The sequence below is a fragment of the Cetorhinus maximus genome, chromosome 2, assembly GCF_964194155.1.
Source record: "Cetorhinus maximus chromosome 2, sCetMax3.hap1.1, whole genome shotgun sequence".
Lineage (NCBI taxonomy): Eukaryota > Metazoa > Chordata > Chondrichthyes > Lamniformes > Cetorhinidae > Cetorhinus > Cetorhinus maximus.
In genome coordinates, this window is record NC_135880.1 from 22,110,991 (window position 1) to 22,134,096 (window position 23,106).

A 23,106-nucleotide genomic window follows, 5' to 3' on the forward strand; every position below is an offset into this window, starting at 1 on the left:
AGGTGCCAAGGATACATCTGAGACAGTGCAGGTGGAAAATGTTCGGCCTCTTCTCCTGTCTAGCATATGTTATCCAGGTCTTGGGCCATTTGTCATCTTGATGCTGATGGTCAATGCAAACTCTCTATAGGCCTAAGAGAGTCTGCCCATTTGCCACTGAAGGTATTCCTTGGTACGGAACACCAGTGCAGCCTTGTCAGTGTACAGCAACTCTCTGATGGGGACTTGGTGCCTTTGGAATTCAGTCCAACAAGACTGAAAACGTCAGCTCTGGTTTGTAAGTAGCCACCATCTGTAGATGACCTGAAGGCATATCAGAGCAGCAAAAGAAAGAATAGGCAACAGTGCCGATGCCAGAGCATAACCCTGTTTGATCCCACTGTGGATCTCAAGTTATTGCCATGTTGTCCTGTGATAGCTGGCCTGTTGTTATGGAATGAGGAGATCATGTTGAGAGCTTCAGCAGGCAGCCAATTTGCTCCAGTAGCTTAACTAGAAAGTCTCTGCTCACATGGTTGAATGCCATGGTGAGATTGATGAAGGCAATACATAGAGATCTCCCTTGTGCACAGCATTTCGCTTGTGGCTGCCGGACTGAGAAGATCATGTCAATTGCAGACCTTCCAGTTCTGAAACCACTCTGGGATTCAGGGTAAATGCGTTCAGCCGGGGTGCATTGTCTGACAAGGGCAGCACGGGCAAATATTTTTCCCACGATTTTCAGCAGGGAGGGTGCCTCGATAGTGGTTGCAAGCGCTGCAGTCATCCTTGTTCTTGTACAGGATCACAATCTTTGCATCACCCATATTCTGAGGCACTGCCCCCTCCCTCCAGCAGAGGCAGAAAAGCTCGTGTAGATGCTGCAGCAGTGCCCGTTTCCCGTGCTTGATGTCTGCACCATTGGTGTCATTGACCCTGAGATGAGCTGTCAACAAACGTTCCAGGCCATCACTAAGATTGTTCTTTTCCACCTCCGTAACACTGCCTGACTCTGCCCTGTCTCAGTTCATCTGCTGCTGAAACTCCCATCCGTGCCTTTGTTACCTCCAGACTTGACGATTCTATTGCAATCCTGGACAACTTCCCATATTGTACAATTCGTAAACTTGAGGTCATCCAAAACTCTGCTATCTCTGTCTCAACTCACACCAAATGCTGTTTACCCATGACCCGTTTGCTTGTTGGCCTACATTGGCTCCTGATTAAGCAACGCATCAATTTTGAAAATCTGACCGTTATTTTCAAATCTCTCCATGGCCTTCACCCCTCCCTATCTCTCCAATCTCCTCCAGCCCCATAACCCTCCAAGATATCTATGCGCCTCTAATTCTGGCCTCTTGAGAATCTCCGATTTTAATCGCTCCGTTTAAATCTTCAGGAAGGCGGGGGAACAGCGCGATCAGCTGTCCACTCGCCATCTTGTCAATAGCCAATTGAGGCCATTGACAGGATAATTAAAACAATTAAAGGACCTGCCCATCCAACGTTAAGGCTGGCGTGCAGGCCAGGAGCCCCGGTGGGCTTCTGAAAAAACATGAAACCTCATCCACCGGCGGGATGAGGTTTCATGTCGGTTTTTAAAAAGTTTATTAAAGTTGATGTGCAATTTATTAACATGTCCCATCTCGTGTGACATTGTAACATGAGGGGGACATGGTAATGATTGTTTTATTTTTCTACTTTTAAAGTTTGAAAACCTTTCAGCGATCTCCCTGCGGCAGCACTTAGCCTTGGGGAGATGTGCGCTCTTTCGTGCGCGTGCGTGAAAGAGCGCACTCTTGCATTTGGGGAATCCCCCCCCTTAATTGGCCCACCCACGTAAAATGGCAGCGGGGCCCGCTTGTCCGGTGGGGATCGGATCCAATCTCCTCGCAGCTTGACCTAAAAGTAGCTGCTCCCAGTTCACTCTGGTCAAATCATATCTGATCTTATTAAATTGGCCTTCCCCCAATTTAGAACTCTGCTTTCTGGCCCATCCTTGTCCTTTTCCATAACAACCTTGAATCTAACGGAGTTATGATCACTACCCTGCAAAATGCTCCCCAACTGATACATCTACCACTTGCCTGGCTTCATTCCCTCACTTGTAGGATCGTCTACGTACTGGCTTAAAAAGATATCCTGGATGCATTTTAAGAATCCTGCTCCCTCTAAACCTATCACACTATGACTAACCAAGTTAATTTTGGGGAAGTTGAAATCCCCCACTATTACTACCCTATTACTTTTACACTTCTCTGAAATTGCGAGGTAATCTGTAGTGATCAACTCAAAGATTAAAGTGGCTAGTTTTACACAATTTGAAGACAGCACAGAAATGAGTTACTAACTTGGCTGTATTTCTTCACAGCTGCACAAGCTCTAGTGATAGACCCCACTCACTGCCATCATGTGGGCCCTGTCAGTGAAGTGCATCTCTGTCAGTAAGATTTTGGGAAGTTCATCATTAGTACAGTTAGAGGTTGGCAAGATGCCGATGAAGAGGAATTGCATTTCTGAAGATATCAAAGTTTGGTTTTCTCAAAAACAGCGTGGCGAGTTGATTTAATAAGCAGTCTCGTCCATCTGATGATGAGAGCATAACTTGTTGTGGAATGTTCAGGGGCCCGGTGCTTCCTCACGGGGGAGACGGGAGGATCAAAGAGGAAAATCAAATTCCTCCTCATTCACTTCCTGAAGGGAGGAAAGGAAGCGGGCATCAAATAACTTCCCTGGCAATATGTATTCACAACATGCGATTCATGTTTTAAAATTAGACTATTCATCTACCCTCCCTTCTGCTACTCTCCGAGCAATTGCAATAAGGGTGAAGCACAAGTTCGCAATAAATTCACTCAAACTTTCCTTCATTTTATGTCTCCAATCAGCATCCAAATGCTGCGCAACTGAAATTATTCAAGATAATCAAGGGAACTGACAAAGTAAATCGATGCAGGTCACTCATTCCGGCAAAGGATATCACTGGAAAATGGCAACTCCAAGCCAGTCCAGGGACTGAAGTGCATGACACAAGTGGGTTCATAGAACAACTAGAAATATTTTGCAGTGAGAATGGGTTAAGGTGAATGGTGAAAGATGGGTAGGTGGGGTTAGTGTATTTAACAGTGACAGGCCTATTGGGTCTCCTGGCCTTTGCCTGATCCTATATATTCTTATGTTCTCATGCATTAATCTATGAAAGTGGTCTAGATTCTGAAAGTCACAATATTGAAAGCTCTCCCATGTAATCTTTTCAAAATGTGCAACTGTTCAGACAGCATCCACACATCAATAACCACTTTGCCATCCTTCCAAAGAAGGCATTGATCAAGAACGTGAACCTCAGTTGTGCTTGCAGTTTAACAAGATCAATGAAATTTGTTCAACTCAACAGGGGCCTGCTGTAAATGGCTGGTTTGCCACTTTAAAACCGCACAATAGTTACTATTATACCAAGAAAAAGATAGTAGCGAGAACTGAAGAAGCATTGGAGAAAGGTTTGAAACAAAAGCAAAAATTGCTGGAAAAACCCAGCAGGCCTGACAGCATCTGTGGAGGGAAAGACAGAGTTAATGTTTCGAGTCTGTATGACTCTTCTTCAGAACTAGAAAAAGTAAGGAACTAGAGAAAGATTTGATCTCCACACGTCAATAAAAGTCCTAATGTACAGAGCAGTTGCCGTCAGGACACTTCTGTACTCTAGTGGAACCTGGACTGTGTATCAGCGACACATAAGAGCGCTAGAGAAATTCCATCAGCAATGCCTCTGCCACATCCTCTGTATTCAATGAGAGGACTGTCAAGCAAAATCCAGTATCCTTTTTGAAGACAGAACCACAAACACTCAGGGAAAGCCCCTGCAAAATCAACTTTGATGGATTGGACACTGTGTCCAGGTGGTCAAAACCGTTTCCCTCGCCAGGTCCTGTTTTCTCAAATCCCAAATGGCCAGCGTTCCAGGGGAGGAAAAAGAAAATGCTTCAAAGACACTCTGAAGCTCTCCTTGAAGTGCGGCAGCTTTGGCATTAATGGCTGAGAGGAGATTGCTACCAATCATTCAAAATGGCGACCACTTGTCCATCAAGCTGTATCATGCTTTGTTGTCTTAACGATGAGGCAGAGCGGTGGCAAAGCAGACAAGGAAAGGAAGAAAATCCTGCACTCTGGATCCTAATACTATGTGAGACATCCTGCCCCATGTACTCAAAGACATGTAGATCGAGGATCGGCCTGCTCAGTCACACGAAGATCCATGGCAGAAACTGGTGGCCCTGACTAAACATCATCATCGAATTGAGGGATAGACGATGATGATAGAGCACTTTACTTCGTTGAAGTGTAGTCACTGCTGTCATTCGGGAAATACAGAAGTCAATTTGGACACAGCAAGGTCCCACAAACAGCAATGTAATAATCATCACATTGGTGCTGTTGTTTGAGAGGCAAATACTGGCAAGGATACTGTGGAAGACTTCAATGCTCTTTGAAATAGCACCATGGTGAGATTTTATACTTGTACTTGGATTGAAATACTGGACCTCGGTTCAACATCTCATCTGAAAGACATGATCTGACAGCATAGCACTCCCTCGGTACTGCGCTGAGAGTCTAAACTATGATTATTGTGCTCAGGCCTCTTGAGCCTACGACCTGTCTGACTCTGAGGTGAGAGTACTACATACTGAACTAACGCTAATTTTAACACTTTGCTCTGCTCTTTATCCCTGGAGTCCTGACTGGTACAGAGCTAGAATGTGAGGGTTGTAAACCACACAAATCAAAAACTGACCTCAATATTGTGACAGTGAACAGCAATGGAATGAAAAACTGCAAACTGCTAAAGGATTAACTATTTGATTGATTGGTTTCCCAACATAGCAGCAGGGAATTGCACAGGGAAAATGTCACCTCGGCTTCTTTCAATCCTCCCGTCAACTTTGAAACAATGAGTGATTGTGCAGCAGTTGTGGAGCACTGCATCTGTCCTGAAATAATAACTGGTTACATTTTGAATTAGTCATAAAAGTCAAGCTATTATAGCACACGTGGTCAGGGTTGAAGTCCCCATTTGTTTAAATCAGTGCTATTTAATACTAAACACCAGAGATAGCCTTGTCACTAGATTCCAAATATATCAGTCACTTCCAGCCATTCACCAATCTTGCATGCGGTCAGTCAGTTCGCAAGGTAAATCCTTGGGCATACGTTGGGGGGGGGTGGAATAACACGTGATTTGTCCTAAATGACCTTGTGCTGGATTGACTGATATAAAACCATTACTTAAAATGTCATTCCGAAGTCAATTACCAATGCCTCTTACATTCTGATACCTGTATCAACAACACAATGTGACAACCCATTTTATGGTGTTGACAGTCTTCCATAAATAAAATGAGGGACATGAGTTGAAGATTTATCACCATCAATGTTTTTTAGCTTTAAAGAGTTATATTTCCCCATTCCCACTCTGCAACTTAGAACTAATGTAACATGACAACAGACGCTGCTCCTCAAAGCACTACATTGTCTGCAAAGTGCGGTCAGATGTTGCTAAGAGATGTGGCAATGTGTGCTATAAAGGCAAGAGAAGAGCCATATCTAACCCAAATTCCTGACGATGCTGCTCCTTGCAGGGATATGGTTTGAAAGATGCTTGTTCTTCCCACCCATTGCCAGGTCTTGAGTGGTCAGCTCTCGTGGGTCAATGTTTTTTCACTTCTGCAAGGAACCTTGGCTGGTGACCATCCTTAGCAGGGAAACCATGGGCTGTGTGCCAGCGATTTCTCAATTAGTACAATCAGCAGCCAAGGTTCCCTGCCAAAGGCATGCATTTTAGAAACCTACCCCCCTCACCCCACCCCCACCCCACCCCACGCTCAGTGAAACTTATCATTTGATTGTCGGACTAATGGGGCCTCACAGCACACATGCTACAACAGTGATGGAAGCAGGGATGATCAATGATTTCATAAGGAAATTAGGTCAAGCGTTTGAGGGAATTAAACCTGGAGGGCTATGGGGATAGAGAGGGGAAATGGGGCCAATTGAACAAAGCGGAATTCAATGGGCCGAAAGGCCTCCTTCTGTGCTGTGATGACTCTATTTAGGTCCTGTTCATATCCAACTTCCCACAGCAGCATCGCTGGATAGATATTGGGCCTGGAAACCTGGTTAATTTTTGCCAGACCTGAACTCAAGAGTGTAAAAACTAATTCTAGCTCTCCAAGCCCCAGCACAGGTGGGAATCTAACCTGCCAGATTTCTGATGTGTATGGCCCAGTTTCATTCTGCGCTGGGTGTTTAAAAGCCACATCACGGGGGTAAATTGTTGGAAATCATCTTCTTATTCCAAATGAGAAAATTGGAAAAAGGCAGCTGATTGTAAGCAAGCCAATACAGTTTGATACACTAATCGTATCTATAATTCTGCCACAAGATGACTGTATTTAAGCAAGGAATACACACTTGCTAATAGTAACTCCAGCATTCACAGACAGATTAAATTCTCATTAAATGATCCTTAAACAGCTTTATTCACATTTCCACTGTGATATGAGGTAACAATTACCGTTAATGATTGGTTCCATGTTAAGCCTTGATTTTTAAGATATGTCATACATAGCTTTAATATAAATAATGATTTCTTTGCACCACAACCTTGTATGTGGTATGGATGAAGATTTATGTCTGAGAGTGGGACATGTTAGTGCAAGAGAATGGGAGGCTATCCTACTTCAAGAAATTCCAGGGACCATGTAACATGGCTATACGCAGAGTCAAAGTCTTTTGACTCTGCCCTAGTATTCTGCCTTAATGCTAAACCATACTGCACATGTACCAAGGTCCTATTTACCTGCTGAAGAGGACATAAGAGATCCCATGGTATTAATTTGAAGAACAATAGTCGAGTTCTCCCCTGAGTTCGGACTCATACTTATTGCACAACCAACCAAGAGATACATTATCTGGTCATTGTGTGAAGGAATGCAGCTATAAGTATGAAGCTATAAGATAATCCAGGCATAAATATGGAGTTATAGGATTAATATTGTTACTCTTCTGTGAAGTAGAGATTAAAAATTAAAAGCAGAGTTAATCTGCTGGATGAAAGTAAAAGGTTTAAAAGGTTTTATAAACATGCCCAGGCATAATTGTGTGTTCAAGGACAATGCCACTCTGTAGCATAGAATATGGTATATCATCCATCACAAGGCAAGAAAAAAACAGGAACTGTCCTATACATCATTTCAGCAAGACATTGGTAAATCATAACATACTACAATCTAACAATGGACAACCTTAAGGATAAACAACTTGTTAAGTGAATCTTGGAAACTGGGTGTTTCAAGGGAGTCCCCACTGTCTGCACCTCTCAGTATCCTGTTTGATTGAAGGATGTGGACGAAAAACAAAGGATGTTGTCGCGGATGAGTGCTCAAGGTGCTTCTTGCTAGCTTAATTCTTTTCGGGTATAAATATTGGAACTACGCAGTAGGATTTTTAGATTCGTTGGATTCACTCCAGTGTCTCTCAAGGTAAAGGTAGCTACTTTAGTGTAGTGATGATAGTTCTCCCCTTAACTGGAATAGAGGTATTCTTGCTAGACTTGATAACTTTCTTCTCAGGATTTAAGATAAATATTACTTTAAATATTGATGGATATCTTAAATATCTCTCTGTAACATTAATAAGACCTGGATTCTCTATTAGAAACAAGATTATATTTACTTTTCCTGGAATTGTCAATGTTGTAATTGAATTACCATCAAAAGTGAAGTGCACATTCGATTCTTTAATAAACTCTTACAATATTTAAAAAAATATGTTGTCTCATATAGCCTTCTGTATCCTAACTCGAAAACTCATCTCCGTACACCCTTCAGTGGAGAGGTACATTGTTGAGGAGTGATGCCTGGACCCTCATAATGTCTGGCTGGTTATAATCTAGCTAAAACATTTTTAAAACGCTATCTGGAGGATGGTAATATTCTCTGGTGGTTCCTTTCCTTCAGGGAGATTTAGACCAGTTCTTCGGACACATTTATTTGAGGACTGTCTTTATCAACCTTAAGTGAGAGCGATCATCTGAGGATGATCATCCCCACTTGCCTGGATGAGTGCAGCTCCCACAACATTCAAGAAGCTTGACACCATCCAGGACAAAGCAGCCTGCTTGATTGGCACCACATCCACAAACATTCACTCCCTTCACCACCGACACACAGTAGCAGCAGTGTGTGCTATCTACAAGATGCATTGCAGGAATTTACCAAGGCTCCTTCAACAGCACCTTCCAAACCCATGACCACTATCATCTAGAAGGACAGGGGCAACAGATAAATGGGAACACCACCATCTGGAAATGCTCCTCCAAGTCACTCACCATCCTGACTTGGAAATATATCACCATTTCTTCAATGTCGCTGGGTCAAAATCCTGGAACTCCCCTCCTAACAGCACTGTGAGTGTATCTACACCACATGGACTGCAGCAGTTCAAGAAGGCAGCTCACCACCACCTTCTTAAGGGCAATTAGGAATGGGCAATAAATGCTGGCCTAGTTAGTGAAGCCTATGCCCCGTGAATGAATTAAAACAAAGTATGCCTGATCCAGAATAGTCCCAAAAGGGAGCTAGGATTATAACCCACTTCATTATAACATTGCTCCTTGTGGGACCTGGCTGTTCTCAAATTAGCTCCCCACATCACAACAGTAAATACACTTATAAAGACTACATTATTTGCTGCACGTCATTTTGGGACATGCTGAGGCATGAAGGGTGTGAATGTAAATGCAAGCCTTTCTTTATAAGTAAGGGATTTCCATCTCACACACAACAATGCACATTGTGACCTCCAGGGTGAGATTGCCGATTTACTGCTAATTATTGTGAAATTGATTTTGGGTTCATATATTTGAGTTTTGGTGCCATTCCCGTACTTTCTCTACTTAAGGCTCTTCAATTCTTCAGATGTTCCTACAGCACACGGTTATTCTTTTCCTTTGATGTAACACTTTCAACATACAATATATTCCTTTTAATTTGAAGGCCACTTCTTTCAAATGATTAATTTGCAAAGACAAAAAAACAACTTAAATGCTGATTTAATTAAATTTCTTCATTCAAAATACTGGATAATTCAAATGTTGCTGTGCAATGGATGACTTTGAATGAACAGTAGACTGCATTGTCTGCATTACATAGAAGAATGTAAATTACAGCATATAGGAGACTTTTTCATCCCTCATGCTTGCATGGGTACTGGCTCTCTGACCAGGGCTAACATTTGTAATCCCATTTCCTAGCCCTTTTCCCACCCCTCTTATTACTTTGTCCAAGAATTCCAACATTCAGTATTTGAAGTACAGTTGTGGAAATGTGTACAACTACAAAATACTTCATCATTAGCAGTATTTTTTTTAAAAATAAACTAAAAGAAATACAAACTCCTCACTTTAGGGACTAAACTCTGACTGTGATCCTCAAGAGATTGGAATGAACTTGTAGTTTGCCAAAATGGAGTTACTGGAGAGGTTGATCACAGTTTTAGCCTTAATGTGCAGTACTGCTCTACAAATGAATTTATTTCCAGACACAAAAGCCTTGTGATTTTGAAGGTCAGAAGTTACATAAATGGAATGCTGAATTTTAGTGACCTTCAGAGCTGTGATATGCAGGGAAGGCAAAAAACCACTGATAATCTATGCTTCCTCGAAGTGTGCTAGTTTTCTTACTGGAGAAGTGGGATTTAGGACAAACTGCAAAGTACTTTCACCAATATTGGGCCTGTTGAAATTGGCTTTTTGAAGTAATGTTTGAGAAATTAGACCAGTTGTCACTTTAAAACTATTTAGAAACTGCTGAGGTAAAAGAACTTCCTGAACTTTGGATGACATACATAGAAGTGCAATTCAGTGTTGAGAACAGCAGGATATGATATCACCCGGTGTCAATTCTACTACAAGTGCACTTTGTCTGAATACTAATTAACCTGCCGAAACATTTTTTAGCTCTTAAGACAAGTCAGGGCCCAGGGCTACTCACATGCCAAGACAATGCAAGACTCTTGCATTAGTTCAGTGTACAACATACACTGTACCTTCCACAGTGTATTGTACAATATTGGTGTAACAAACTGGATTCAATGCAAGCAGCCATAAAACTATATCAATCAGAAAGAAAAAAACTTGGACTTATATAGTCTCTCTGAGGGAATCCCAAAGTGCTTCATAGCCATGAAGTACTTATCAGCTGTAGCCATTGTTATAATGTAGGGAATCTGCAGCTAATACGCAAATAGCAAGGTGCCATAAATAGCAATGAGTTTTAGTGATGGAGGTTGAGGAAAAATATTAGCTAGGGCACCGAGGAGAATTCCATCTTGCTTCTTCTCCCATGAAATTGTGCCATGGGATCTTTTGCATCCACCTGAGATTGCAATCAAAGTCTTGTCATCTAAAGGACAACAGTGCAGTGCTTCCTCAGTACTGCACTGGAATGCCAGACAAGTATATGTGTTCAAGTCTCTGGAGCGGGACTTGAACCCACAACCTTCTGACTCAAGGGATGTGGTTGGGCCATAGCCAATATTAAAAAAATATTGAAATAATACCCTCCTCCTTCTGTTCTCAGGCATCATTCCCAGAAGGGAGTTCGAGGATTCTCAGGCCTGTGGAGATATCTTTCTTGAACTGCTCCCTTGGAAAGGCATGAGAGTATCCTGGATTGAATTCCCCGTTCTCACTGTAAGGATGTTCCAACACCAACTCAGAATCATGCCCAAGACAGTCCAGCTACGTTCGCTTAGGTATGCTAGAGTAGTGAGAACCAGCAACTCTTTAGCGCAACAAGCAGTTGAGGCTAAGTCAAATGAAAATTTCAAAAAGGAATCAATAGATTTTTTGTCAGGAAATGGCATTAAGGGTTAGGGAACCAATTGGGTAAGATGGAGTTAAGTTCAGGCATGATCTAAATAAATGACAGAGCAGGCTCGAAGGGCTAAGTAGCCTACTCCTGTTCCTATGCTCCTGCAGCCTGTGATACTTCTGCCAAAAACTGCTTTAAATAATTTCCTGTACAAGTAAATATGAAACTTTACTGCTTGCAAGTTGAGACTGCAACCCAGAGAAATTGCATTGCACAGCCCAAACAGTAATTTTAATTTATAAAACACTCTCAAAATGATTACACTCTCACTGATAAAACTTTTCTATTCTTGATACTACATTTATTTTAAAGCTTGTGTGCCCAGTGAAGCAGACCAATTTAGGTAAAGGCATGCACACATTTTTCACTTAATGGGTTTAAAATGATATACATTTAACATAGTAAAAGGCCTGTGATATGATTCTCACTGGCAGTAATCATGGCAGGGCTATCTATACTTTAAATAAACTAAACAACCCACTGTATTGATAGGCAGGACACATGGCCTTTAATTATCTTTCCCCATCATTTTTCAATGCTAATTGTTGGGTTTGGAAAGCAAACTGGTTGGGGGGGAAATAAAGGCTTGCATTCATATAGCATCACACATGACATCTCAAAGTGCATTGTAGCCATTAAAGTACCTTTGAAGTTTCGTCATTAATATAGTAAACGTGTCATCCAATTTGTGCAAGTAAACACTGTGATAATAACCATATCATCAATTCTAGTGATGTTTGGTGTGGGATAAATATCATTTCAAAATACTACAAAATGGTTCTGGCTTCACACTGTCACTAATTTAGTCATGGGAATGCACTATTAGAGACATCAGCACCACTATTGGGTTAATGCGGCAAGCATATTAAGTCAGGGGCATGGATACTATAACCAGGCTGGCAAATAATCATGACACTCCAGATTATGTAAACGAACCATTATCTCCTATACTAACTGCGGTCATAGGTCATACACTAATTGGGGTCAATAGCTACAACACACGAAGATGCTACACAGCCCAAGAATTCGCTAAACTGTGGGTGATATGAGTCTGCTGATCCATAAGAGCCATGAACAACAGCAGTTTGTCCGAAAAATGAGCGCAGAATCCAATAACAGTTGATTTGCATGAATTTGTTCAATGAATGGGTCAACACTGAATCACTTAGAGCCATTTTACAGCCTTAGAGGGATTCAGTGTTGACCCATTCATTGAACAAATTGAACCCCAATGTAGTGGCTAAATTAAAAGAAAGAACTGGTTAAAATATCAAGGAATACAGGAGTGCTGATCAATTTTACTAGGCTGTTAAAAGCAGAACCAGGACTACAATTGCAAATGAAAGCTCACATCAGCATCTTAGCCATGGTCCCAAAGGGCTATAGGCATCTCGCTCCATTAGAGGGAGACAATTCTTTGGCAGCTCAGAGCTTGAGGGGCACCACTCCACAAGCTTGAGGGAAGGAAAGAAGACAAGGCTGCCATGAACTACCACAGCCAGTATGGGGACTGAACCCACGCCCATTGGTATTACTCAGCATTGCACTCTAGCCATCTAGCCAACTGACCAACTGAGAGCTTATACAAAACCTTAACTTTAACTTCATTTGCTATTATTCCTTTGAATTTGAACAATACTTTAGTTTAAAAAGTACCAGTGGTTGTTCTTCTAGTTTTACAATATCTACATCAAATTTAGACGCAAAATGCTTTTGGTATGCACACTGTGAAGTTGCACCAATCATTTGTAGGCAATATCTTTGATTTACTTGCTAATCATTCTCTTCATCACCCAGTCACAAGGATTCAGAAACTCTTGGGGCAGAATTTTACACTGCTGGGATTTTACAGTCTTGCCGAAGTCAATGGACTTTTGAATGGTTCACTGCATTGTACAGCCCTGCCCCTGCCATGGCGGGGCTGTGAAATTCCGCCCTTAGTATGACACCATTGCCCATTTTAGATCATTTCTACTGAGTTGTTTATATTTATTTCATTGAAAGCATCCACTATGTGTGTTATAGCAATTATGGGGCAACAATGATCAATGGCCAGAATTTCCCGGTCGGCGAACAGGGAGGCGGGGCCTGCTCACTGACGCATGAAATGACACGGGGTGACATCAGGCGGAACTCCCGATGTCACAGCGCCCCATTTCAATTTTCAGGTCGGCAGGGGCTCAGCCGAATCAGCTGTGCACCCGCCCGACCTGTCAATGGCCAATTGAGGCCATTGACGAAGTAATTAACGTAATTAGTGGACCTGCCCGTCCAACCTTAAGGTTGGCGGGCAGGCCGGGAGCCCTGGCGGGCATTGGAAAAAGCATGAAACCTCATCCACGGGCGGGATGAGGTTTCATGCAGGTTTTTGAAAATGTAATAAAAGTGTGACATGTCCCAACTCATGCGACACATCAGGCGACATGTCAGGGAAACTTTTTTTTCTGTTTTTAACATGTTTTAATGTGGAGCCGATCGCCCTGAGGCAGCACCATCGGCTCAGGGAATCCCCCTCCTCCCCACCTGCACAGGGAGCGCTTCCTTGCGGACGTCACACTGGGTGGGCCTTAACTGGCCCACCCACATAAAATGGCAGCGTGCCCTCCATTGGGGGTGCTGATTGGAGGCGTGCCTCTATGCGCCCACTCTTAAACATCCCTCCCCCCAACGGGGGGAAAATTCTGCCCAATGTGTTTTTAACCTTAGCTGCAATGGCACAATTAAAGATTAATAGATATAGATACCATTGCACAGTGTTGAGCAAGTTCCATGCACCGCTTATTTAATAAGATACTTCATCATCAGCATTGCACTCAATTCAGCAAAGTTCTGTATTTTCAGGTCTGATCAAAATAACTACATTATTCTTACAAAAGAAAAATGCTCCCAAAGTTGGAAATCTGAAATAAAAACAAATAATGGAAATGCTTGGTAGGTAACATCTGTGAAGAGAGAAATAAAGTTAATTAAAGTTTTGGGTAAATGACTTTTTATCATAACCAGATTACTCAGCAAAGCAAAACACTTGTCAGTGTTTGATAATCTTTAAATGCCCATTTTCAACCTCACCCATCTGTCAAGAGACTGACTGGGAGAAATGCTGGTTATGCACCCTGTCCAATTTTACTCTCCAATGGATAGGGAGTAATATTAGGCAGGGTGTGAAATCCATTCCATCAGATCCCATGGATTTTCTGCCTGCAAGTTAGATTAAAACTATCCTCAGTATTTGTAAGACATACATTGAACAGATGATGCTGTTACCATTGTTGTACATACATTTGGATCAGGATGCTTCGTGGATGTTAGCTGTTTTGCGGGGAGAATAAATATTGAGTAATACACACGGGCTGGCCTCCTATGTCTGGGATCCCACCTAGTTGGGTCCTTATGCTTAAGGTGACTCGAGCAAGTGGGGCTGAACTTTCAATTTCCCATTTGCTTCTAGTTTCTTCCGTAGTGACATACATAGTGATTTGAGGGTGTCATCTTGCATAAGGACTCAAAACTGCTTAGTATTTTCCAACATTAGGTGCAGTTTACATCACTTTGACTAACCTATACCCCAAAGGCAGTTAATCCAGATATCAGTGGGCTTCATCACATCATGCTGATAAGGAAAGTTGCATTCATCTCTGCAATATTAGGATACTTAACATCAATCCTTTTTGAAATTAATTTTAAAAGGATTGTTTCTATCTATAAGATATTGTAACTATTCAGTAACTAAATTGTCCACGTGATATATTTTAACACCATCATAAAGGAATGAATCAACTGCCAAATAAAACAACTTTATTAGCATGACAAAGATTGGAAAACAAGTAGGAACTATTACAAGTACATGGCTTCAACATACAATTTACCATTCATTAATCTTCCCTCATGTAACAGTAGAAGTATTTAACAGCAAGGTGTGGTTTGTCACTGAATCTCTTATGTAGAATGGTTTTCCATGCCCATTAAAGAGGCAAATCACTCTGCACAGCAGGAGTTTTGACCATGCATTCATTTCTGAAAAGTGCCTTCACTGCATTCATAATAAATTAACAGTACACTTATGCTGAAACTTAAGTTCTCCTGTTTAACATTGGCCCAGAAGTCACTGGTGCAGGGCACAGTACAGTGAAATTGATGTTTTAATGCACCCATCAGCACATTTATCTTTGCACTGCAAAGTGCTGTAAGTGAGAGCTGATAAGTAGGTTATCAGGGCATTAAGGACCTCTTCAACATCAGGTCCAATGCTTTATCTGCATAACCATTGAAATCAAAGGATGGAGAAAGGCTAATAAAATGCTATCTTTTATTATGAAAGAAGGATGTTATGCTTCAGTTATACGGGTCATTGGTGAGACTGCATCTCGAATACTATGTGCAGTTTTATTAAAGGAAGAATGTAAATGTGTTGGGAGTCAGTTCAAAGGAGGCTTACTAGATTGATACCTGGAATGAGCGGGTTGTCTTATGAGAATAGGCAGTCTGGGCTTGTTTCCACTGGAGCTTAGAAGAGTGAGGAGTGACTTGATTAAAGTATATAAGGTCCTGAATGGTATTGACAAGGTGGACATGGAAAGGATGGGTCCAGAATTATGGGGCACTGTTTTAAAATTAGGGGTCCCCCTTATAGTACAGAGATGAGGAGATTTTGTTTTTCTCTCAGAGGGTTGTGCAACTTTGGAACTCTCTGCCTCAGAAGGCAGTGGAAGCAGGGTCACTAAATATTTTTAAGGCAGAGACAGATTCTTGTTAGGCCAGGGAATCAAAGGTTATCTGGGGTAGATGGCAATGTAGAACTTGAAACACAAGCAGATCAGTTATGGTCTTATTGAATGGTGGAACAGGGTTAAGGGGCTGAATGGCCAACTTCTGCATCAATTTTGTATGTTCATATGCTCATAAAGAAACAGAGTGAATGATATGGAAGATAATAGGGTGAATTAACATCAAATCAGCTACAGAAAGAACAATAAAAAGAGGGAAGGAAGGAAGTGGGTTAAGAGAGAAAGGAGACAGAAAGGGAAAGTGAGAAAAAAAAATTACAAAACTAAAAATCTTTAGGAACAATTTACTATTTTCGGGAGTGAGACTCCCACAACTTCTCTTTCTGTTTCTGGGCCTCCATAGTTCAGTTCCATGTCAGGACCACAAATCAAGTCATTACAACATGAAATGCCAGTTCTAAATGGCTGTTATGAGATTTATATGTATTAATGGTGTAAGTCCAGCAATTCTATGATATGCAAGAAGGAAGCTCACAGCGAGAAGGTAATTATTGTGGTTATGGTGAAGCCAATGGCAAATCACCCAGGAGGATCGGAAACCATGGTCTATCTCTTCTTCACCACAAACTGCTGGGGGGTTTTAAACACTAATAATGGTGTCCATCATTAACTCCCCTTTGTATTTCTGGCAATTTCTGGGCTATTAAATTTAGTAAAGGAAAAATAATATCCTTCTCTGCTATGAAATTAAGAATGTTTATATAAACCACCAGCAAAGTTATTCCTGGTCTCCGCAGCTCCTTATCTTTCTTTTAAACCAAGGAACTTGGCTTTTCATTGAAGTTAAAAGATAAGTTTGTGCATTTAATAAGATAACGTTAGTTCCCCCAGTCTGCTATCATCAATGGTCAAGTAGCAACAGAGGTCACAGCAGCTATTGTCATGATAGTCACAACTGCCTAGGATAGTGTAATTATAGATTTGTAAAAATAGCTTTCCATCAGCTTGGCAGGCATCAGCCTCTTTAGGAGAATACTTCCCTTCTTTGCTTCTCTTGTGATACCCAATTAAGAAGTGCTTCAGCAATAATGATGGCTGTACGTATTTCTCTGAGGCAGAAACCATGTATTCATGCTGTGCCATGATTACCACAGCAATGGATCCACATGCTACCAGCTTTGTTCGGCACCTTGGTATATTTTTCTATTATTTTTCACAATCGCTGGGGAAGGTAAAATGGTAGGCCTGGTAGGCCTGTTTCAGCTGTCAAACTGCAGTCAAAATGTGTAGTTTCCTGTGACAAGACTACAATGTAATACTGTCAAAATTTCAATGGTGTACAAGACTGCAATGTGGTACTGTTACAGGTTCAATGGGGTACAAGATTGCAATGTGATACTGTTACAGGTTCAATGGGGTACAAGGCTGCAATGTGATACTGTTACAGGTTTCATGGGGTACGAAGCTGCAATGTGATACTGTTACAGGTTCTATGGGGAACAAGACTGCAATGTGCTATGTCAGAGCTTTCATGGGGAACAAGACTGCAATGTGATACTATTACAGGTTTCATGGGGTACGAAGCTGCAATGTGATACTGTTACAGGTTCTATGGGGAACAAGACTTCAATGTGATGCTGTTACAGGTTCAATGGGGTACAAGACTACAATGTGATACTGTTACAGGTTCTATGGGGAAAAAGACTGCAATGTGATGCTGTTACAGGTTCAATGGTGTACAAGACTACAAGGTGATACTGTTACAGGTTCTATGGGGAACAAGACTGCAATGCGAAACTGTTACAGGTTCAATGGGGTGCAAGGCTGCAATGTGATACTGTTACAGGTTCAATGGAGTACAAGGCTGCAATGTGATACGGTTACAGGTTCAATGGGAAATGAGACTGCAATGTGATACTGTTACAGGTTCAATGGTGTACAAGACTGTAATGCGATACTGTTACAGGTTCAATAGGGTACACGACTGCAATATGATACTGCTACAGGTTCTATGGGGAACAAGACTGCAATGCATTACTGTTACAGGTTCAATGGTGTACAAAACTGCAATGTGATACTGTTACAGGTTCAACGGTGTACAAGACTGCAATGTGATACTGTTACAGGTTCAGTGGGGTACAAGACTGATATGTGATACTGTTACAGGTTCTATGGGGAACAGGACTGCAAAATGATACTATAACATGTGCTATGGGGAACAAGACTGCCCTCTGATCCTGTTGCATGATAAACAAAGATAGAAGGAAGGAGAGGAAGAAAGAACTTGCATTGATACAGTGACATTCCAAATTACTACACAGTCAATGAGTTAGTGTTTTTGAAGCATAGTTACTGTTGCAATATAAGAAAACACTGCAACAACTTTGCACACAGCAATATCCTGCAAAAGTAATGAGACAAAAATTGGCAGTTAATATATTTTGATGAGGTTGGTTGAGGGGCAAATACTAGCACTCCATCAGTGCTGCAGACACTTAAAAATATCCAGATAGAACACTGCATTCTAGACTTCATAATGTATGAATACATTTGTTGATCTTTTATGGCATAATTACATTTTTTGACAAGGGATGCAATTATCGTTTGGCAAACTCTTTTCTAATTTGTTTACGCACACAACCAAAAGGTATGAATTACATCAAATTATTTTACCACATCATTCACACATAACATTACCATGGAAAAAATGCCATGGGATTTTTCTGTGCCCCGTCTCTTTTTAAAAGGAGAATGGCTTGCCAAACCATTTTCATCAAGTCAATGCTCTTCTCAAATTTTGGCTGTGGGAGATAGAGTTCTGCAGGTGATAATGGAAGAGAGAGAGCAAGCGATGATGAAAAGCCAGAAAATATAAGAGTTAAGGCTGAGAGTTGGACAAAATTAAACTGGCAAGAGAAAAGCGATCAGATGAAAGGGAATTGTGAGGAAAATACATATGCAGCTGGCAGCAAACAACATCAGCAGGGAGGGGTTAAGGCTTTCACAGTAGTGTTGACAAATGTTTTCAACTGGAATATACTCTGCAAAATGCCATAAGCACAACATCTGTACTCCACAATTTTTTTTAAGGATCTGGACATAATGTTTTAATCAGCTAAGCAGACGATTTGACTGAGTTACAGTAGCCCATTCAGTGAGTGATAGCGCCCTCCAGCTATGACAGCAGAAAGAGAACTCTTTTTACCTTTCAAAACTGTAAAAGCACATCTTCAGCCCCTCATACTTTTTTAAAATGTGCAATTAGCCAGTTAAAACGTGCCACCCTTTGCCCACTTTGTATACATACATAAAATGTGCAATTAGCCAGTTAAAACATGCCACCCTTTGCCCACTTTGTATACATACACAAAATGTGCAATTAGCCAGTTGAAACGTGCCACCCTTTGCCCACGTTGTATACATACATTGTCTGTCACCTACTCTGCTTGCTTGATTTCTCTGCTTTTGTGCCCCTAAAGCTTCTTACTCTCTCCTCTCTCTCTCTCTTCCTAGGGCTGTGTGTCTGTTGCAGGACTGTCTCTCTGTACCTCCTTTTGGAACTTTAATATTTCTGGTTAGTCTTCAGCAGAGCTCAGTTCAAACAGAGAACCATTATCTCAAAGCACTTCTCTCACATTTTAACTGAGTCAATCTCTGATGGAGAGTCACCAGAAATAGTTCACCTTCTTTATATGTGAAGGTGTGATTACCGTACCATCCCAGAGAAGTAGCTCCTGCTACTGACAGTGCCCTACCTGTTTAAAAAAGCCTTATGTTTAAGTGGTTTTGACAAGCCTGTCTGCTTTGGTCTGACTCTGTGTATGTCTCTCTGCCTTTGTGTGGGCATTTATGATTTTGTGTCACTTTCTCTCTGTTTTATCTCTGTCACTTTTCACCTGCTTTCCCGTGTGTATATGACAGTATATGAGTTGCATATGTATGTACTTGAGGTGTATTTTTAAGTCACTGACTTACCTTTCTATTTGCACATCTCGCTCTCTCTCTCTCTGAGATCTCTGCATTGTGTTTTTTTGTGTGTGAGAGATCTGTCTATGTGTGAGATTTCTCTGTATGGGATCTGCATTTGTGTAGGTGTGCATCTGGATGCTATCTCACTCTGTAAGCTGTCTGTGGAATTTATAGACGTTTCTGCTTTTTCTCCTCCTGCCCTCTTTCCCCTTCTCTCTTCCTGTGCCCTTTCTCTCTCTGTGTGTAGGTGTCCTCTCTCTGCCCGTGCTCATTCTCACTCTCTGTATGCTTCAGTGCAGATCCTCTCTCTCAATTTGTGTCCATCGCTGTCCACTCCCCCATCACCCCGCACCATCCCCCCCATCTGTCGTCTCCCCATGTATCTATGCACTCTCTCTTATCTGTTCTCACCCCCTCCCCTCCCTCCAGCGCCTTAAACTCATTGCCCTGACAGTGACAACCTATACACTTCTTAATTAAGAATGGTCAACTCATAGATTGTCTTAGTTACTCCCCTATTTTCTCTCTCTCTCTTCAGAACACCAGTGGATGGAATTCATTTCGGTAAATCTCGGGGGTGCATTGCATTTCTCTAATCCTTCCTCTGCCCTGTTGCTGTCCCCTCCTCCAGTTCGCGACACACACACACAAATATTCCTCTTTTCTTAAAAAAAAAGCGGAAAAAATGCCCCCCTGCTTCTGTCCTCTGATGGGCTGAGGGAAGGAGCCTTTCCGATCTGGTTCTGATTTATAAATACCTGCACTTCACACTTGTATCTCTCACTCTTGAAGTTTATATAATGTCTATTGTTGTAAACATGCGAATTTATTGTGAAAAAAAAAGTTGTGACAGATCGCTTGACTTCAACCGATATGAAGCAGAGAGTTCTCCATACATTTTAATCATAAATTTCTTCGAGAACTGATTATAATGTCGAGAGCGATGTGATCCGCGCCCCCGTCTGTTAACAGCCTGGGTATTTCCCTTTTTTAAAAAAATAAACTGAAACCCCTTTGCCCGTCTGTATGGAGAGGCTACAGGGAGTTTCTCTGCTGTCGGCACCGACACCCACACGGACAACATTCGCCATCTCAACCAGCGAATGGTCACAGGGAAACTCGCGGTACAATTCAGTTAACACCCAAAGCAAAGCCTCAAGACCCCCAGCCGCTTACAAACAGCTTGCGGCTCTGTACTTTCCCCACTTGAGAGAGCGGCCGGTTCTGCACATGCTAAAATTCTACAAATGCTAAAACTGCCTTATATAAATATATGCACCATGCAATCAAATGTTATGTATGTCTTAAAAGTTACACTTATGTATTAAAAGGTTATATCCGTATTAAAATGGCACACATATATATACTGAAAATTCAAATGATGCATTAAAATGTTACATATATATATAAAGTTGCACAAATGTATTAAAATTGCATGTATTTAAAATGACAAAGATGTACTAAATTGTTACACACACTCACATTACATAAAAGTGTATTAGGCAGCTACAAAGTTAATCTGTTACAAAGTTACGGAGAAGTTGCGTATTAAACGTGACATAAAATGGCATGGCTGTGTAATAAAAAATCTGCATGTCTATGGATGTTAGAGAAAGCTCGCAAACTGCCCCCAACTCCCCCTGCCCTCAGATTCCGTGCCAGTAACAGCCGCAATGAAACTCCTGCAGCACTTGCTAGAAAGTGAAGGTGATCCCTTGTTGAACAGTAGCAAAACCAACACAACCCACCCCCCCCCACCCAAAAAAAACCCTTACCTTCGCTTCTCCCAGGTCCTGATAATCATCGTAATAGTCTTGGCTCGGTTCGTAAGCAGAGTCCCTTTGCAGCAAGGCGGTGTAAATCAGAAAGAGAGCGATCTTCAGAATGAGCATCTTTGTGCTGGGATACAACATAAGGCGGCGTTTCAAGCGGCCGTCCACTGCAATAATAATAATCCTCGGATCCCTTTGCCTTTTCCTTACGGATCAAGGTAGAAAGGAAGGGGGGTTGGCGAGTGGTGAGAATACCCCCCCCTCCCCCAAGAAAAAGAGAGGTACTTGAGGTTTCGCAGGTTCTAAAGCCGCACGATACGTGATGCCTTCCCTGGACGGTGGCGCTCGCTGGATCGTTAGTTTCAGCGGAAAGTGACACTTCTTTGTAGGAAAATAAAGTTTATCCACGTGTTGCCTGAATAAGCGGAGCTTTCACTGAGGGAGCATCGGCGGTCGGGTGAAAAAGCACTTCTGGCTGGTGGGTGTCAGAGAGCCAAGGAGGGAGGTATGGCATGTTTAAATGTGCAGACAGCTCGGAGTTCTCCTCAACCTTTAACTGTAGCTCAATCCCGACACAGACGAGGGTTGGATTTGATCCCCCGCTACACTATTTATATAAGGAGTTTGGCAGGGAATACGAGAGAGGGAGAGAGAGAGAGAGAGGGACACGTGCACATTTGAGCTGTACACGACCAGGAAACAGGTCTGACAATCCCCACGTGGCTACAAAAATAATATAAAATGCACATGTCAACTTCTGGCTTGTATCTTCCCCCCAGTCTGAAGCTTTTGACAGGTCCCTCCAGGTTGCACGGGGGTGCTGGGGCTTATTATTTTTCACTAGTTGTGGTTATCAGCTCGGCTAATGCACACAGAGCACCATCAGGATAATTCTCCTGCTCTTTAAAGCACTGACCATAAAAGAGGGGCCTTGCATTTATATAGCACCCTCTCATCACGTCAGGATATCCCAAAGAGCCTTGCAGCCAATAATGTACTTCTAGAAGTGTAGTCACTGTTGTAAGTGTGGAAAAGGGAAGGCAGGGGGTGCTGTCAATTTGCACACAGCAAGCTCCCACAAACAGCAATGAACAACTTCCAGGTCAGGGAATGAAGATTTGGCTGCCTGAGAGTGCGGTGCAGGCAGGTTCAATCGAGGCATTCAAGAGGGAGGCAGATGACCATTTGGAAAGAAGCAATCTGCAGGGTTATGGGGAGAATGCAGGAGAATGGCACATGGTGAAACGCTCATTTAGAAAGCCAGTGCAGATGCGATGGGCCGAATAGCCTCCTTCTGCACAGTTACAATTCTGCGATGAAATAATGAGCAGATCAGCGATTAGTGATGGTGGCTGTGGGAGAGAGAGCTCCATTACTCTTCCTCCAAACAGTGCCCTGGGATCTTGTACATCCACCTGAAATAGCAGGTTAAAGGTCTCATCTGAAGGAGGGCACCTCCGACAGCGAAGTATTCCATTAGTATGGTAGTCAGCCTAGTACAGAGTCAGCCTAGATTACATGTGCCTGTTCATTGGGTAAAAAATCTGCAATATAGGGTGACTCAGCAAGACTGAGATTTCTGAATATCCTTAACTGAGCTGGTACAGTCTTTAACAAATGCAAAAATAAAAAGAAACATTCTTTGGATGTGGGTATCAATGGGAGAGAAGAACATTTATTGTCCATCCCCTAGCTGCCCTGAGAGTGATTCAGCATTATGCCTCAGAGGGCAGT

At 42.0% G+C, this 23,106-nt stretch overlaps 1 protein-coding gene across 1 annotated transcript in view; it reads right to left on the minus strand.

Annotated features, from left to right (window-relative positions):
* Positions 1 to 21,898, minus strand: part of vegfc (vascular endothelial growth factor c) — a 217,387-nt gene extending 195,489 nt beyond the window's left edge. Inside the window, exon 1 of the mRNA XM_078561783.1 lies at positions 21,376 to 21,898. Coding sequence (XP_078417909.1) covers positions 21,376 to 21,513 — 138 coding nt within the window. The 5' untranslated portion in view covers positions 21,514 to 21,898. The remainder of the gene's footprint in view (positions 1 to 21,375) is intronic.
* Between the last annotated feature and the right edge of the window lie 1,208 nt (positions 21,899 to 23,106).